The sequence below is a fragment of the Acomys minous genome (genome assembly GCF_964271855.1).
Source record: "Acomys minous genome assembly, chromosome: 8".
NCBI lineage: Eukaryota > Metazoa > Chordata > Mammalia > Rodentia > Muridae > Acomys > Acomys minous.
In genome coordinates, this window is record NC_140489.1 from 103,356,730 (window position 1) to 103,374,603 (window position 17,874).

The following is a 17,874-nucleotide window of genomic DNA, read 5'->3' on the forward strand; positions in this document are numbered from 1 at the left end:
GAAGTGAGGTCACAGGAGCTGAATAAGGAGACAGAGAGGGAGCAGGAGACCTTACACCACTAGTGTGCTCAGAGACTCCTCATCTTGCTACGTTTGGGAACAACAACATCACCAACATGACACTTGTGTATGGCTTGTGAGTTACCATTCTGAAAGCCAGACATGGTGCTGAGCACACTGTCTGCACTCAGTTACTGACAAAGAAACTGAAGGTTGAGTGGTCAAAGCCTTTCTAAGATCTCTGAGTTATAATAATTAGGGGACCATGAAAATCTAACTGGGGCCTATTTGACTTCAAGCCAGATGCCCTCCCTATTATTTCAAAGGTATGTGTGTTTAATTTCTACAAGGCAGGGACTATGCTTATACAGAATCAGTTTTCAGGAAAGGCTCCTTAATTAGCAGGCAGTGATTGGACAGTTGTCTTTCCTGTAAAAAATAATCAGCATGAGTACTGATGGGCTGTTTCTACTTTCCTACTGGGGTGTTGGTATTCATAGTGCATTGCATTTTTTGATTGCTTATTGTGGATGGTAATTTCAAAGAGGATATCAGTTCTTTTATCTGAAGAATTAATCATCCAGAAAGTACTTTGCAAATTTGTTTCTTAAACTAAATATAAATTTCTTCAAGTTTTTCTGATGCATTCTTTGGAATGTTTGTCCACTTGCAAGGGAATAAGAAGAGCCTGTCATTTTCCTACATTTCAGGGGACATAATTTTCAATGCTCAGTACCCAGAGCTGCCCCCTGATTTCATCTTTGGAGAGGATGCCGAGTTCCTGCCAGACCCCTCCGCTCTGCACGTGAGTACTGTAGGCTTGCTCTCATGGCCTTTGTTGAGAAGAAAACAAAGTTGGCATTTGGTAATTGCTTAGTCAGATGTGGTTTTCCCCTTTTGTGAAATAAATGCAACTCTACATGATCCAAAATACTTAAAGAAGAGAGGTTTTGTTTGTTTGTTTGCTTTTGTTTTTGTTGTTTTTTTGTGTTTTTGTTTTTGTAGTTTTACTTTGGAACCATTTCATATTAAGTCTGCACTATTGGTTGAAATTTTTTTTTTAATGTAAAGACACATTGAAGACATTTTCTTTGTTTCAATGTAATAGTTCATGCCTGTCATCAGTTTTTCAGTGTTCGCTAACGTTCAACAAATCCTGGTTAGAAGAGTGTTTTTGACTTTTTAGGAGTGTGTGTGTGTGTGTGTGTGTGTGGGTGTGTGTGTGTGTGTGTGTGTAAGAAGAAGTGGAAAATTTGGATATGCACATCCATTATCTTAGTGTCATCTCAAGGGGAAAGACTGAATGTTCTGTATTAAGCCAAACCTAAACCTAGAAATTGAAATACATTTCTGGAATTAAAGCAGGAGACTTACTGTCAGGGAAGAGAGGTCTTGGTATCTGTCAGAGCACACAGTTTATGTAACAGTTGGGCTTCTGCATAGTTGATGAAGAACGGGTGCCATTTTGTTTAGATGTTTCTTTCTTTCATTTGCCAAATTCAAACTTGCTATAATAGCTGCACTCTTCAAAGAGGTTTAATTGTTCCTTGAAACTATTTTCTTAGGTTGTTTTCTGGATTGTTTGTTTGTTTGTTTGTTTGTTTGTTAAAACTTTGTGTGTGATGGTTTGATGACTTACTCTGAAAGTCCCCCACTCCCCCATCTCTCATTTAAGGCAAGGCTCTCTAGTGAAACCTAAAGAATTACATTATATTTTCACACAGCTGTGAGAATCCGTTGGCATGAGTTTGTTGTAAGGTTCTTAATAATTGTACATAAACTTTTGTTTGATTAAAAAAAGTTTCTAGTTAGAAACCTAGAAGCCATGGGGTTGGTATTTATCCCATATTAAAACCTAGAGGCTCACCCGCAGTAGATGAGCCCGAAGCATTACTGTATAGTTCCTCCTGGTCTTAAGTCTGCCCGGTGGAGGGAGGCATACACCGGATGCCAGAGAAACCTTATAGCCCGTGTCCCTGGAATTTACAGAGGGTGATCAGAGAAAGCCTTGTAGAGGACGTGGTGTTTGTCCTCATCCTTCAAGAGTGAAAGAAAAGTGGGAAGTACAGGAATTTAAGTAGGTGAGTGACTGAAGAAGATTGGAAGAAGCTGTGGTTCATATAATGTGTTATAGGCAAGGGTTCTGAGTTTGTGCTAAGCTGCACCTTCATGTAAAACAGCTATTAAGGCTAAGGGCATTGGGTGGTGTCTTAGTTAGGGTTTATATTGCTGTGATAAAACAGCATGACCGAAAGCAACTTGGGAAGGAAGGGGTTATTTTATTTTACAGCTTTTAGTCCATCATCCAGGGAAGTCACGGGGAGACCCCAAGGCAGGCACGTGAAGGCAGGAACTGATGCAGAGGCCATGGAAGAGTGCTGATTATTGACTTGCTATCCATGACTTACTCAGCCCGTTCTCTAACACAGCCCAGGCCACTTACTCAGGAATGACACCGCCCACAATAGTCTGTGCTCTTCCACATCTGTCATTAAGTCAAGGAAATGCCCCACAGGCTTGCCTATAGCCAGTCTTATGAAGGAATTCCTTCAGTTAGAGTCCCTCCTCCCAGATGGCTCTGCTTGTGTCCAGTTGACATAAAAGTAGCCAGAGCAGGGACACTGGTGGAGTGCGTCAAGTGCTGGCCCAGAGCCACTGAAAGAACAGAATGAGGGCCTGATGGAAATATGTTTCATATGGTCTGTGAAGGAGAAATCTGAGATCAGAACTGACCATTTTTGAGATAAAATCTAAGGCAGAGAGAAAGCACTGGACTCTGCAAGAGGGCTCACGAGGCTAGGGAGGCTAAGGAAGAGCATTCAAGCCTGTTTTTGGAACTGACTTTACAATTTGCAGTGTATGCTTCAGTATTGGCAAGCGTGGTAAATGGAGAATTTACGCGCTAGAAAGGGCTCTGAGATTCATCTTATCCCACTCTTCTATTTTAGAACTGAAGAAACACTGGTAGATTTATAGAATTCCGTAGCAAGCCGATATGGTAATTCCACTCTTAGGATGATGTTTCATCCCTGAGTGAAGTTAGCATACATGCTTTTGAGAAATAAGCTGAAAAAGAACAGTGGCGGGAGGAGGAGGAGGAGCACAATCCAAAGTGTACTGGAGCCAAGGGGAAGACTGCAAGTTCCAGGGAGCACTTTCTCCCTGGGGATAAGTGATTGAGGGCATCAGGAAGGCTTACTTCATGGACCAGTGGGTCAGGCAAGCCCAACGGGGCCATCAGAGCACATTCTTAAAGCTGCACACTTGATATCTGTCTTGTTGAAGAACCCTGATCCCCAGCAGCCATTTCTCTAGGCACAGCTACCCCCGGGGGCTTGTCGCTCAGTGTTAGCATGTTAGCATTTAGTTGTGTATCCAACCCAGACTTCCTTCCTCTTCTCTTGATGCACTTGTCACACAGACTTGTGTACGTGTTGAGGGAAAGGTAATTGTATCTTACTACCTGTGGGGTGGGAAACAGGACCCGTGTCTGAACATCTCAAGATTTTCTACTAGAAGTTAGAAGTATCAAGTATAGAAGGGGAGTTTGCACCCTCACAATCTGGGACCACAGCCCAAAGTATGTCCTTTGGCAAGTATGACCTTTGCTTTAAGTTATGGGGCTTCATCATTAAAATTCATGGAAAAACCCACACCTGATTCTGTGACATGTCTATATTTCTAATGTAAAAATATATTAAATTGTAATGATTAAGGAAAAATAAACTCTCCAATAAACCAGTGCAGCCTGGGAACATAGTTTTAGAGAATTTATTGTATTTACTTAAACTTGCTCTTCTCCAAGAAGTGAGGCGGCTTAAATAAGGGACTTGGGTACAAGTAAGAGAAGTCAATGTGGCTTCTCAGTTGTCAGCTGAGGCTCCTCTTCTAAGCTCAGACTCTTCAGTGAAGGAGGTGAGCTCTGTGAGGGGCCAGCTGTGGGGACACTGGCATCTGTACTGGCACGAGGAGCATCTCAGACAGCACAGAATCAAAGGCCTTACTGGCCCATGCTTTCCAAGTCCGGATGCACAGTAGAATAATTTGGAGAACAGGCTATGACTATAGCTTTCCCACTAGACCCGGAATTAGGTAACCCGAGGATGTCAGTCTTCTGGGCTGTGCTTATCTATCAGTCTGAAGTATGTTGGGAACCATCGACTGAACTATTCATGAGCATCTCTAGCATAGCATCCATTGCATTTGCTCAGGATTTTGGGTTCTTAATTCTATTTTATTGGTCTGAGTGTGTATGTTTCTGGTAGTGTCACACTGCCTTCATGGCTGAGATTGCGCAATCAGCCTGGAAACTGGGGGGCGATGGGACTTTTACATAATTGTTCTTTAGTGGACAGCGTTGACTATTGTGGGTCCCTTGGATTGTGATATAAATTTTAGATTTGCTTCTACACAGAATCCAGCTGGGATTTTGATAGGGGTTATGCCAAATCTTAGGTTAATCTGGGCTTTGTTGCCACCTCACTGAAGTCAAGTCTTCATAATTAGGAGCAACATGAAATGCCTTCTCACTTATTTATACTTTTTTTTCCCAATAATGTTTTGTTATCTTGGGGATATGAGTTTTATACTTGTCCTTTAGTTATTCTTTTTTGACACTGTTATAAATGGAGTTGTTTCTTATTTTAGTTTCCAGTTTTCTATTGTGGCAATGTAGAGATACAATTGATTTTTAAAAAAATATTGAGATACATTGTGACACCTTACAGTATCAGATTTTAGTGTAAGACTTTTTTTTCTACCAAGCAAAATTTCCTTACAGATTTTTTAAAGCTTTTTTTTCCCCCTGCCATTTTGAGGCAGACCAATATGTTGGGGAAGCTGGCTCGGTGCATATTTTGAGTTGAGATGTGATTATAAAATGGTAACATGCCTTTCCTTTTATCTCAAAACTAAGTGTAAAGCATTTCCTAAGACAAAAATGGAAACAGCCTTGCAATTGATTCAAGAGTACATTGGAAAGTTGTATTTAAAGTTAACAGTAGTAAATTCTAGTAGAATGACCTCATGGCTTTATATTGTGTAAGCTAATAATTCACTTATCAAACCATTTAATTAGCATTAATTGAAAATTATGACACCGAGCTTCAAGTGATTGATCTGATACCTGGGCTCTCGATGTGTTCCTGGGTAGTGGGGCAGACAGACCCCAAAGTTTATTTTATACCTTAGGAAAATTATAAAAATTAACCAGTATGCTGTAGTGGGAAGCATTCAGATGGTTTGGGGTGGTCAGGGAAGTCATCCAGATCAGTTTGGGGATTCTCAGTCCTTCATGCTGACCCGTGCTCAGGGACTTTGCCTGTTTGCTCTTTTGCTTCCCACCTTACACCAAAACGTTTGCTGGGCCAGAGTTGGTTCTGCCCTGCAGGCGGCTTTGCCAGTGCTCATTAGTTTCTTATGTTCCATTCTGCTTGTATAGGGCCATGTGACATATTGTATGTAAGGCAGCGGCTCTTTGAGGGCTCCATTTGCTGCTGCTGCTACTACTATTACTACTACTACTACTATACTACTATTACTACTGCTGCTACTGCTGCTACTGGTGCTGCTACTACTACTACTAAATAAATCAACAAAAGATAAATTAGTGAAAACCCTACCTACTTGTAGCTTTTGGTTGTGCACCGTGTTCAATACTGCGTGATATGGAATTGACCTCAAAGAGGCTGATTTAGGAGGTAAGATATAGATACAGGAAAACACACACACGTAGGTATTATACAAAGGATGAAGTAACTGTCACAAAGAAATTGTAAGGCATAGTTAAATAGAGGCTTTACATATACATGCACATACACACATAGGTGTATAAACACACAAGCATGTATATTGTCATGTTAAGGCCGAGCTTCCATTATAATGAGAAAGAACATTCTCATAGGTTAGCATTTGTGTGCGGAGACTAGGTGATGGTAGTTATGTGTGGCTGTCACCGGTTAGCTTCTCCAGTCTCACCCCCGTCCACACTGCTCTTTGCTGGCTCCCCTCCAGCTGCATAGCCTCTTCACATTCCAAACACACTGCCACCTGGGGCCTTATCATTTGCCGAAAGTACTGTCTTTCGTTGTGCCTGGAACTCTTCTCCTGGCCGCCTGACTAGCTTGCTCTCCTCCTTCCTTCAGATACAGTACCCAAGGGCCTCCCATGGCGTCCCCCACAAAACCGTAGCACTTGTCATCCTCTCTGACCTCTACCACACTCTTTCTTTGTCTCACTACCATATCATAAGTTTTACTTGCTTATTTGGCAGCTGTCTTTCCTAGGTGACCAACCTCCCTGACTTGCCTGCGCCAGATACTTGTAAAATGCAAAACAATTATTGTTAACGGTGCAGTCCTCAGGCAGCCAGGACGGAGTGTTGCCCTGCTCTTTCCCAGAGTGGAAGGAAACGTTAGCAGAGAATGGATTGATTTTGTTCATTACTCGCGATGCACACTACATGCTTATTACAGCAGTAGGTTTCCTCTGAGGATATGCAGTCATAGCCTTGCTGATTCCTAAAACTAGGATGTACACTTTTGATACAATTACAAAATATTAGGAAAAATTTTATTGTTATGAGAAGTTGGAAGATGGAAATCAGTTACCAGAACTTCTAAAGCAGTGCTCTTCAGCCCGGTCTTGCGACACTCTGTGGTATGCTCAGCAGCCTCCAAGGCTGTTTTGAAATTCTTTTCCCCAAAGTAATAATGATAATTCATTTTAATTCAAAATAAAATTGCATAAAGAAGGAAAGTTGGACCATGAATTTGAATGAGAAGAGCACGTGGCAGTTCTAGGAGGATGAGAAAGCAGTGCTGTCTGACCTCCCGGCTCGAAGGTGAGGTTGAGTTAGCGCCTGGCACAAGCTCTTCAGGATAGTGACGCTAATGCCACTGTTGCTGGTGCCTGCTGACTGTTTGAATCCTCCATTGATTGTTCTGCTTGCATTGAATATGGGTTTGCTCAGCCATCTTGCTTTTCCTCCTTTGTTCCTCACAGTGCTGTCTACAGGATGAGACGTTTTAAATAGGTCCATTAAAGTGGTTACCTGTGCCTGTATAATTGAAATACATGTCACAATGTACAGATCTGAAACGGACTGCATTTCTGAAAAATTCTGACTACACTACTGAAAAAAATGCCCATCAGATGCATAGAAACCTGGATACGTCCAAGTACCTGGACTTCTAATGTGTTTAACATGGAAGATGTTCATTTTCACATCTGTATTCCATACTGTTTCCTGTGCCATTTGAGAATTTTATTTTTATTTTTTATTTATTTTTAAATTTTTTATTAATTTATTCTTGTTACATCTCAATGGTTACCCCATCCCTTGTATCCTCCCATTCTTCCCTCCCTCCCATTTTCCCCTTATTCCCCTCCCCTATGACTGTGACTGAGGGGGACCTCCTCCCCCTGTATATGCTCATAGGGTATCAAGTCTCTTCTTGGTAACCTGCTATCCTTCCTCTGATTGCCACCAGGTCTCCCCATCCAGGACTTATCTTCCCCCTCAAGGTGGACATGGTGCCTGAGACAGATGAGTAAGTGATTTGCATGGTGGAGCAGCGAGGATAGGGATGGAAGCCTAAGTTCAGCTCCTGTGAGTACAGAGAGAAGGACACTTTACAGCTTTCTGTGTGCACAGGAAGCCTCAGGGCCTTAGAGACATGTCAGCTGGGTATCTGTTTATTTGTACTGTTTTCAGTGCTAGGGAACTGGACCCAGGGCTGTGCGCAGGCTAGGCAAGCACTGCACTCCTGAGCTAAATCCCCAGCCCCTCACCCGAGCATTCATAAGACTAGTTACATCACTAGTGATGGATAACAGAGAAGAAGACACAAGTGCAGAGTACGTAGCACAGTGAAGTAGAACCCGGAGGAGGAAGCAGATAGCTCCACACATCTAGAGACTCTGCTCACACTCCCTTCCATCTCCGTGCCCACCCACGTATGCGTGAACACCATAGGGACCTGTAGCATCCTAGTAATTTTACCCTCTTTGATTATCAAACAAATTTGGTTGTCTAGTGTCTTTCTCTTCCTTTCTCTTGTTGTTCCTGTTGATGGTCACTGATGATAGCACTGCCTTGTATTAGCATGCCACAGCTTCTTTGTCTATCCTATCGATGGGCATTTGGGTTGATTTCGCCTCTCATGTCCTGCTGTTGTGGACAGCACTGCTGTGGATGTTCTGCCTTTCTCAGTAGTCGTCATGGTCATTCCTGATGGTACATATCGAAGGACGGATTAGCTTGGCCATAAATAGGGGATAGGACCCTTAGTGATTTCTCATCTTTACCAGGTTATTAGTCAGGGTCTAGGAGGAGATAGAAATTACAGTAGTAAATAGGTAGGGAACATTTAATGTACAGAATTGTTAGATACTGAAAAAAGCAGGAGAATGGTAAAGAACGCAAACACAACTAACAGTGTTGAAAATGGTTACTTAAGAGTTAAGGGGGATATCCCTCAAGGGAACAAACTTAGACAATCCCTCTTCCGTCCCCCATTGTGGCCCAGGTTTCCAGAATTTCAATTTACTTGTTGGAAGAGGGTGTGGCTACAGCCGTCTGGAAGATAGCAGCCTTCATTGGAGGGACTGTGGGCTGACGGTGGTGGCCTGCTTGGTCTTTTAGGACTGACAGCAGAAATGAGGTGGGTGCAGTCAGTGAGCACGCCGAGCAGTGGCTCCCATAGGGTTGTTATGTAACTTTGACAAAAATACTATCGGAACAAGCTGGAGAGTCCGTTGGACCCAGATCCAGGACACGATGCTCTGTGCACTCTTCCCGTAGCACTGCGTGGACAGGCTGGCCATTGTGTGAGCTGTAGAGGAAAAACTGCCTTGGTTCGCAGAAGAGTGGATAGAGGAAGTGAGAGGTGAAAAATGAGTAAGCACATTTAGGTCATTCCCAACTCCTCTCCCAATTATTAGTTTGTTTTTCTTGAACTTGTGTAATGACTTCTTAATTTGGAGGAAAACATTCTTTAGTCTCCAATTCTATCTGGTCCTTTAAAAAAAAGATGATAAATAAGTCATTTTAATTCTAGCTAATGTTATAACAAACAGCATACATGTAAACAGAACCCAATAAGCAAACCCGCAATCTTGGGATCCTCCGCCGGGCACAAAGCTAGGGAAGGCAGGGCACTAGGTGCCATGCTGTGATGATTCTGTCAGCCTGGAGAGAGAGAGAGAGAGAGAGAGAGAGAGAGAGAGAGAGAGAGAGAGAGAGAGAGAGAGAGAGAGAGTCAAATCTTGACTTCAGTTCTCCATTTGATTTTTCTCCACAGCTTGTGGTTCTGTGGTGAATTTATCTTTTCTTCTACAGCCACAGAACCTTCATTTTCTCACTCACAGTTATTTTCCAGTCTTTGTGAGCTAATTGTAATGTCTGGAATATCCTTGAACGTGTGTTTTGGCTCCTTTTTTCCCTTATCAGTCACATGGTCGGTGTTTGGTAGCTTTTGCAATTGATGTGAGCACCAGATATTCTAGATAAAAAAATGCCAGCAGCTCCAGAGGATGTCATTTTCTGAGTGGGGGGGAGAGAGAGAGAGAGAGAGAGAGAGAGAGAGAGAGAGAGAGAGAGAGAGGAGGGAGGGAGGGAGGGAGGGAGAGAGGGAGGGAGGGAGAGAGAGAGAGAGAGAGAGAGAGAGAGAGAGAGAGAGAGAGAGAGAGAGAGAGAGAGAGAGAGAACAGAGGGAGAGAAGGGGGAGGGAGGAGGTGGGGGCAAGACAGAGACAGAGAATTGTCCTCTCTGAGAGGCAGCTCAGCTGATCAATTCAATCCAGAGATTTTGCTGAATTGAGAGGGATTCTCAGTTTAGGTAGGGCCACTTCTGTTCGTGAAGTAGCCTGTTTAGGTCATTCATAGGGAGCCTGGAGTGATCATTCTTGTGAGAGTTCTAAATGCTGTTCTTTCTATGTATTTTTAAATCGAGTTTATCAAATATTTAAACACAGAAGCAGTATGGATCTTCACCCCCAGGGAACCCTCTTTTGATATTTTGTCTTGCCCGTCTGCAGATAGCTTTGCTCCACAGAACACAGTGTTTAGCTGCACTGGAATTCATCAAAGTCTGGAGGGGAGCTAGATGCATATTTGAGGTCTCTTAGCTCTCTGCCAGAAGCTGTCATGGTTTCCCCGAGCCACTGCAGCAGCTCGTGCCTGGCCAGGGCCTGGATCCCAGCCTCCCTGTGGCCAGTTCCCACACGTCTCTGGGCGCAGTGGCTGCAGCCGTCAGCTCTTCTCTGAGGTTCTCTGCCTCAGCAGGTTCTTACTTCCACAGAGAGCGGCTAGCTTCAGAGAACTCTGTGTTGTGTCTAAGGTTCAGGGGGTTCTTGTTCGGCATGCTGGTCTGCGCAAAGCCACGGCAGCCCACGTGGAAGCGTGTCAGTTTTATTTTGAGAACATGTCATTTTACTTGGAAAATGTCATTTTTATCCCTTTCTTTAAAAACAACTGTATAAAAACTACAGCGGACCCTTAATGCCACAGAGCCTGTTAGTAAGAACACAGAACTAGAGCTGAGGCCATGGTCTGTCGGTAAAGCATGTGCCTTAGAAGCACAATACCTGAGTTGGGGTTCCCAGAGCCCGAGTAAAGAGTGGGGCCTAAGTGGATGTACTTCTTTATACCAGAGATGCTGAGGTGGGAGGGGAGGACAGACGGATCCCTGGCATCTGCTGGCCAGCTAGCGTACCATGCTCAGCGAAGCTCGGGAATGTGAGCGATCCTGTCCCAAAGGAAAGGCAGAGTGCTTGCAGGGGGACAGCAGAGGTTGTCCTCTGTCTCCATATGCGTATACCTGTCCCTGCCCGCAACTCACACAAACATGTACACACATCCACACAGGAAAATACGTCATTAACCGAAATTGATTATTGATAAAGTACTAACAAAAATGTTGGCCAAACAGTTAAAAAACAAAAAGGTTTCATAACAGTGTATACATTTTATTATAGAAATCTTGATGTTTAAGTCCCAGTAGATTTTCCTCGTGTCATGTAGTATGTTATTTAGAGAAGGCATCTCTGGCTCTTTTGAGTTTTGTCCAACGTATAAGAGTACATCCATCAGTAAATGACTGATGTGAGTGAGAAAATGACTAGATATTCTGATGGGAAATTGGTGTATGTGCTGATGAGACAGAAGGCCTGTGAGCACTTGTGTCTGTGATGCCTGTGGGCACTTGTGTCTGTGATGCCTGTGGGCACTTGTGTCTGTGACGCCTGTGAGCGCTTGTATCTGTGATGCCTGTGAGCACTCGTGTCTGTGATGCCTGTGAGCACTTGTGTCTGTGATGCCTGTGAGCACTCGTGTCTGTGATGTCTGTGAGCACTTGGTCTGTGATGCCTGTGAGCACTCGTGTCTGTGATGTCTGTGAGCACTTGTGGTTGTGATGTCTGCAAGCACTTTTGTCTGTTCATTTTAACTTAATCAACTGTAGAAAACCTTTATGAGGTGAGAAAAAGGTTGGTGTCTTTTTCTCTCCCTTTTAAAATGTTCTCCTTAAAGGAAGATAGTGGAGGGCTCTTGGTTTAACTATGATTTATGATTTTATCTGTTTTTCTAGAATTGTTGCTATCACAGCCAATTGTGGATTAGAGACTGCTAATATGCACACACACATAATTTTGAAAGCATGTGTTATAAACAAGACTTTTAAACATAGTTGTAGAGAAACACAGTGTCTTGCAAGTATAAACAAAGTACCTTAAAATGCTGCTTCCCATAAGACAAATGGAAAAAGGCAAACCAAGTTATTTTTTGAAACTCAATGGCAAATAAAACATTCAGCAGATGTTGTCAGTTTTGATTTACTCGGCTGAATTTGTGAAAATGTTTTTGGGAAAATGAGTTGCTGAGCTGGGAACAAGCTATTGTAGTTCATGAGCACTCTTTTCCAGAGGAGGCCCAGCGAACAGGTCTGAGTGTCGTCGTCCACACCCTTTGTTGTGTCTCTTTTGCATTCTCTTTTTATCATCTCTTGTCTGCTCCACAACTCCTCTCAAGAGTTTGATGTTTATATTATTGTATTATTATTATGATTATGATTATGAATATGTTTGTTTGGAGTCAGAGTTTCTCTGTGTAGCCTTGGATGTCCTGGAACTCTCTCTGTAGACCAGGCTGGCCTCGAACTCACAGAGATCCACCTGCCTCTGAGTTCTAAGTACTGTGATCAAAGGCATACACCACCACTCCTGGCCATGTATTTGTATTATTAAAGGCATGTAAAATTCATATAAGTATCAAAACATACAAACCCCTTCGTAATCCCAAACGATAGAACTGAGTCTTAACATTTTAGAATTTATTTTTATTGGTGTTTTCTGTGCCTGTACAACATGCGTGTGTGTGTGTGTGTGTGTGTGTGTGTGTGTGTGTGTGTGTGTGTGTGTATTCTTTAATTTTCCCCATACCTTCTTGTTTGCAGACTTTATATATTGTCAAACATTTCTCCTAGGACAGGTGTCTTAGTTAGTGTTACTGTTGCTGTGATGCAACATCATGACCAAAGCAAGTTGGGGAGGAAACTCACAATTCATCATCAAAAGCAGTGGGGGCACTAACTCAAGCAGGACAGAAACCTGGAGGCAGAGGCTGCTGCAGGCACCATGGAGGGGTGCTGCTTCCTGGCGTGCTCCCCATGGCTTGCTCCTCAGCCTGCTTTCTTACAGAACCCAGGACCACCAGCCTCAGGACAGCCCCACCCACAATGGGCTGCACCCTTCCCATCAATCGCTGATTTAAAAAATGCCCTATGGCCAGACCTTATGGGGGCATTTTCTCAATTGAGGCTTCCTCCTTTCTGATGACTCTAGCTTGTGTCAGGTTGACACAAACTAGCCAGCACAACAGTGTAACTTTATCTGAAATAATTTGACCTGCCCCTGATTGTTAGTGCCTCCCCAGGAAAAAAGGGTTCCATCTCAAACTAGTCATATTCTCTCCCTCTCTGTCTGTCTGTCTGTCTGTCTGTGTCTGTCTGTCTGTCTGTCTGTCTGTCTGTCTGTCTGTCTGTCTCTCTCTCTCTCTCTCTCTCTCTCTCTCTCTCTTTCTCTCTCTCTCGTCAAGCTACACTAACAAATAGCTCCCTTTTCTTTAAGTTTATTACTCTGAGAAATACTGAGCCCCTCTTAACACTATTTAGTTGAATAGTGGTTACTTGGGAGCTCTTAACTCACATTTTCTTACCATGAAAAACTAATTACTGGTTGGTTATGGTTAACAACTTACTAAAAAGTCACATATTCATCATTTTAATTCTCATGTCTGTGAACAGGGATTTGTCCAATTTCTCTTCAGAAGACTGAAAAGAAGTGAAAGTTCTAGTAAAACAACATCAGAGTGATTAATGTGTGTCATGTTGAGATGAGGAATTCCTTTTTAGTAGAATATTTTTTTTTAATAGGACAAGCTTGGGGCTAGAGAGATACAGGAGTTAAGACTGTTTGCTGTGTTTTCAGAGGACCAGCTTGTGTTCCCAGCACCCACATGGTGACTCACAGCTGCTTATAACTCCATTTTCAGGGATCCAAGGTTCTTTCTCATCTGGCACCCATAGGCTCCTGCATGCCTTCATGCACATGCAGTGCTTGCAGGCTCACACACATATACATACATTAAAACTGCTATAAAGATGAACTAGGAAAAACCTGTCTTAAATGTTAAAAAGGAACCGGTGTAGCAAGTTGCAGCACATTGCCTGGTTCTAGTCCACCCCTGGGTAGCACTGCGCTTCTCTGTAACTTCAAGGGCACTTGAGAGCAGAGCCTATTACCTTACTTGTCCGTGGCTTTGCTAGAACTGATTTATACCTAGCAAGTATACACAAAAGGGGTTTTATTTGTTTGTTTGTGTTTGTTCTTAATGGGCAGACACTACGTTAATGCTGCAGGACTTTTGGTAGAGCAGTGATAGTAGAGCCTGGTCTGGTCTGGTCATCAGGCTGGGGTGGGACTCAGAAGACTGAGAGCCACCTGGGGGAGGGAGGGAGGTGGCACTGTGGCCTGGGGACAAAGCTTCAGGAAACATCACATTGCAAGGGTGACATGTGAGAAGCATCCCTTAAACTAGCTTGCTCTAAGCAAAATTTGCACCCGCAGATAGTAGTCGCAGAGGTAGGTTATGGCAAAATCCGTATACTTAACTCATCATCAAACATGTAATGCATCGGAACTGTCCCCTCCATGGCGTGATCTCACTGCGGACTTGTTTCTGGATATGCAGTACCGAGTGCTGGCATACCATGCAATGCCAGATACTGCCCTAGACTCCCTGTTGCCGATTAGAGACTATTTGGTGGCATGAATTACATCCGATATCTTTAAAGTTGTCAGCGAACAGAAAATAGATTTTTATTTTCCTAATGCAATTTCTCATCATGTAATATCAAGTTAGTATATCTTTGGATTGTGTTAGAGTGTTGAGGCTGGGCAAGCCACTGTTTGAGTTGCTGACTTGAGTTTCAGAAGAACTCATTGAATGAATTTTGGTTAAGAATTAGGATAGAATTTCCAACAATTTCTGAAATAGCCTTAAACATGCTTCTGCCATTTTTCTGTTATAGATTTATGTGAAGTGCCATTCTTAGCTTTGACAGTTAAAAAGCAAAGTATTGATCAATTCTGGAAAACATTAAAGGTTTTCTACATTCTGCGGCATCAAATATGGAGCCATATTTTATGTAAAAATAAACAAGTACCCTCATCTCATTAGTGTCAAGCTTGTTTTTATCTTTAATAAATGGTAAAAGTAATTTTTATAAATGTTATAAAAGTGTATGTATACCAAAGAATTGCCTAAGTGATTTTCTTTATGAGTTATTATCAGTAAGACTTTGATTTGTAGACCTGTTTTAAATACATATACATCTACATTGGGGAATCACATAACAATTTCTCAGGGAAGTAAAAGGTTACAAGTGGAAAAAAAAAGTTAAGAGCCCTAGTCTAGACTGTAATGTTATGTTACTCATTGCTAGTTTATGTTGTGATTTAGCAATACATGTTTTGTATGTTGTTGTTCTGTGTTTCTGGGTGCATCTGTATGTGGGGGAGTGCACATGCCACCATGTCTGTGTGGAACCAGTGGATATCATGGTAGAATTGTTTTTTTCTTCTACCTTTGTGTGGGGTTCTGAGGCTGAAACTTAGGTGTCTAGGCCTGTGTAGCCCCTTAGCCCACTGAAGCATCTCAGAAGTCAAGCTGTGCTGGGAGTTAAGAAACTACCACAGATTTGGAAGATGGTCATAATCTGAGAATTTTGCTTTTTCCAAGATTACAATATTGAAGATTCCAAATTGGGTTTGATGAGTTTGGTTTTAGCCCTTGTTAAATATACTTGCAGAAACAGTTATGGACTTCATGTGAATACATAAGTTTTTCAGAGGAATCAAATTCCTATGTAATTTAAAGACAAAAGTGCTAATGGTGGTTGGTGATTCTCTTTTCTTGGCATCTCTGAATTAGTCATTTCTCAGGTTGTAAGGTTGGTCTTGTAACCAGCCTACTTTCTATGTTTATGAGAAAAAGCCTTTTTTAAAAAAATAAGCATTTGGTTTTAAATGAACAGAATTTTTACGAAGATGCTATGGAGAGCTCCCTCAGCCACATGTTGCCCTTATCCCTGTTGTCTTGCAGTGCTGTGGTACATGTGTGACAAATAGCGCATCGACACTGATGAGTACTGTTAACCGAAGCCTGCGTTGTGCGCTTTAGCCGTTCACTCCTGTTGAGTTTTGGTTGCGGGATCACATACAAGCCATCACATGCTGTTTAGCACTCACGTCTGTTTGGGTCTTCCTGGCTGTGAAAGTGTATGCACTTTTCTTGTTTCTGTTGGCCTTGGTAGTTTAGAGGAGGAACTGCTCAGCTATTTAAGCAACTGTCCTTCAGTCGGGGTTTAACTGGTGTTTTCTCATGGTGAGGCTGTGGTTATGGGCTTTTGGCTAGAAGCCGTCAGCGGTATAGTCAGTGTCTTTGTTACTGTTCTACTGCTGTGAAAAACAACACCATGACCAAAGCAAGTTGTGGAGGAAAGGGTTTATTTGACTTACATATTCTGAATCACTGTCCCTTTAGAGAAGTCAAGGCAGGAACTCAAGCAGGGCAGGAACCTGGAGGCAGGAGCTGATGCAGAGGCCATGGAGGGGTGCTGCTTACTGGCTTGCTCCTCATGGCTTGCTCAGCCTGCTTTCTTATAGAACCCAGGACCACCAGCACAGGGATGGCACCACCCACAGTGGGGTGAGCCCTTTCTCATCAATCACTAATTAAGAAAATGCCCAACAGACTTGCCTACAGCTTGTTTTTCAGTTGAGGTTGTTTCTCTCAGATAACTTGAGCTTATGCCAAGTTGACATAAAACTAGTTAGCACATTCAGTGACACTTCGGTCACATGATATCAAGAGTTCACACTCTTTGTTGCTGATATTAACTTTGGTCACTTGGTTCAAGATACTTCTAGATTTCACACTTACAAAGTTACATTGCTTCATTGTTTTGTAAGTGTCTCAGTGTGTGCAACTCAGACTTACATAGCAAGTAAGGCTCAACCTTACATAGACTATCTATGTAAATTATTCACCATTCTTGTGTGTGGGATGTTTTTCTGTTCCCTATACTCATTTATTAAGGTTTGTTTTCTTTTCTTAAATCAGTATGTGGGTCAGTTAGTTTGTCAGCTTAACACAGTCTAAGAGTCACTTGGGAAGAGGATGTATCAATTGAGGAAATCCAATATCAGATTGGCCTGTAGGTATGTCTGTGGGGCATTTTCCTTTTGCTTTCTTTCTTTCTTTCTTTCTTTCTTTCTTTCTTTCTTTCTTTCTTTTGTTTTTCGAGACAGGGTCTCTCTGTGTAGCCTTGACTGTCCTGGACTCACTTTGTAGACTAGGCTGGCCTCGAACTCACAGCAGTCCGCCTGCCTCTGCTTCCCAAGTGCTGGGATTAAAGGTGTGCACCACCATTTTCTTAATTAGTAATGACTGGTGTGGGAGGGCCCAGCCTGTTGGCCCTCCTGCTCGATGGGATGATGTCCAGGAAACCCACAACTCTGAAGCCTGGGAACCACATAGCTCTGAAGTGGGAAAGTGTCCCAAGGGATGGGCCTTTTGAGACATGGGAGGCCAAGAACCACACAACTCTGAGAGGACGCCTCCTCAGCAGAGATGTTGCAGCTCTCTTGGAGGGCTTCCCCAATGCCAGTTGCAGAGCAGCTCAGGAGCCTCAGCCCTGCTCCTTCTCCACCTGTTGCAGCTCCCAGAGGAGAGGGCTCCTGCCACAGCCAAGCTGAGGAGCTCAGGAGTCTCGGCTGGCTTTTCTTCTCCTCTGGGCTTCTTGGCTTCTTTTGATGAGAGAGTCACACCAGGTAGCAGATCTCTCAAAAGAGATTTATTGGAGGGATGAATCCAGGAGTGGCTGCCTCTGCAGAGAACTAGACAGCCTTTATATAGGATTTTTCTTAGGGGAAGAGGTGTGGAGCTTTCTAGGACAGAGATTTCCAGAGTAAGGATTGCTGGGATTTCAAGGCCTGAGTTTGGGGGAGCTTAGGGATTGGTGGGTTTTCCTGTTCAGGGATTGGTTAGTTCTTCTGCTCAGGCATTGGTGAATTTTTGTTCAGACTTTTTACCTAAAATTCGCATAATCTGGCAAGGGCCCCACTGAGGGGCTGGAGATGGCCTTTTTGACAATTAGAGGCTAGAACTGCCATTGTGACAGAAAGGCGTTGGGGAGGGGCCTATTAATTCATGCCTCAAGGAGTTTACACAGACTCAATCTCTAAGCTAAACAAAACAACTTTCCTGAACTAAATTATGAATTTATACTAAGGGGTCAGATCCTGGACCCTGGCT

General features: G+C 43.0%; 1 protein-coding gene across 2 annotated transcripts in view; it reads left to right on the plus strand.

The window, feature by feature from the left end:
• The window catches only part of BABAM2 (BRISC and BRCA1 A complex member 2), a 383,154-nt gene that overhangs the window by 90,150 nt on the left and 275,130 nt on the right, over positions 1-17,874 (plus strand). For both annotated transcript variants that reach the window (XM_084792766.1, XM_084792765.1), the window contains exon 4: positions 711-805. In XM_084792766.1, the coding sequence (XP_084648892.1) occupies positions 711-805 (95 nt within the window). The remainder of the gene's footprint in view (positions 1-710; positions 806-17,874) is intronic.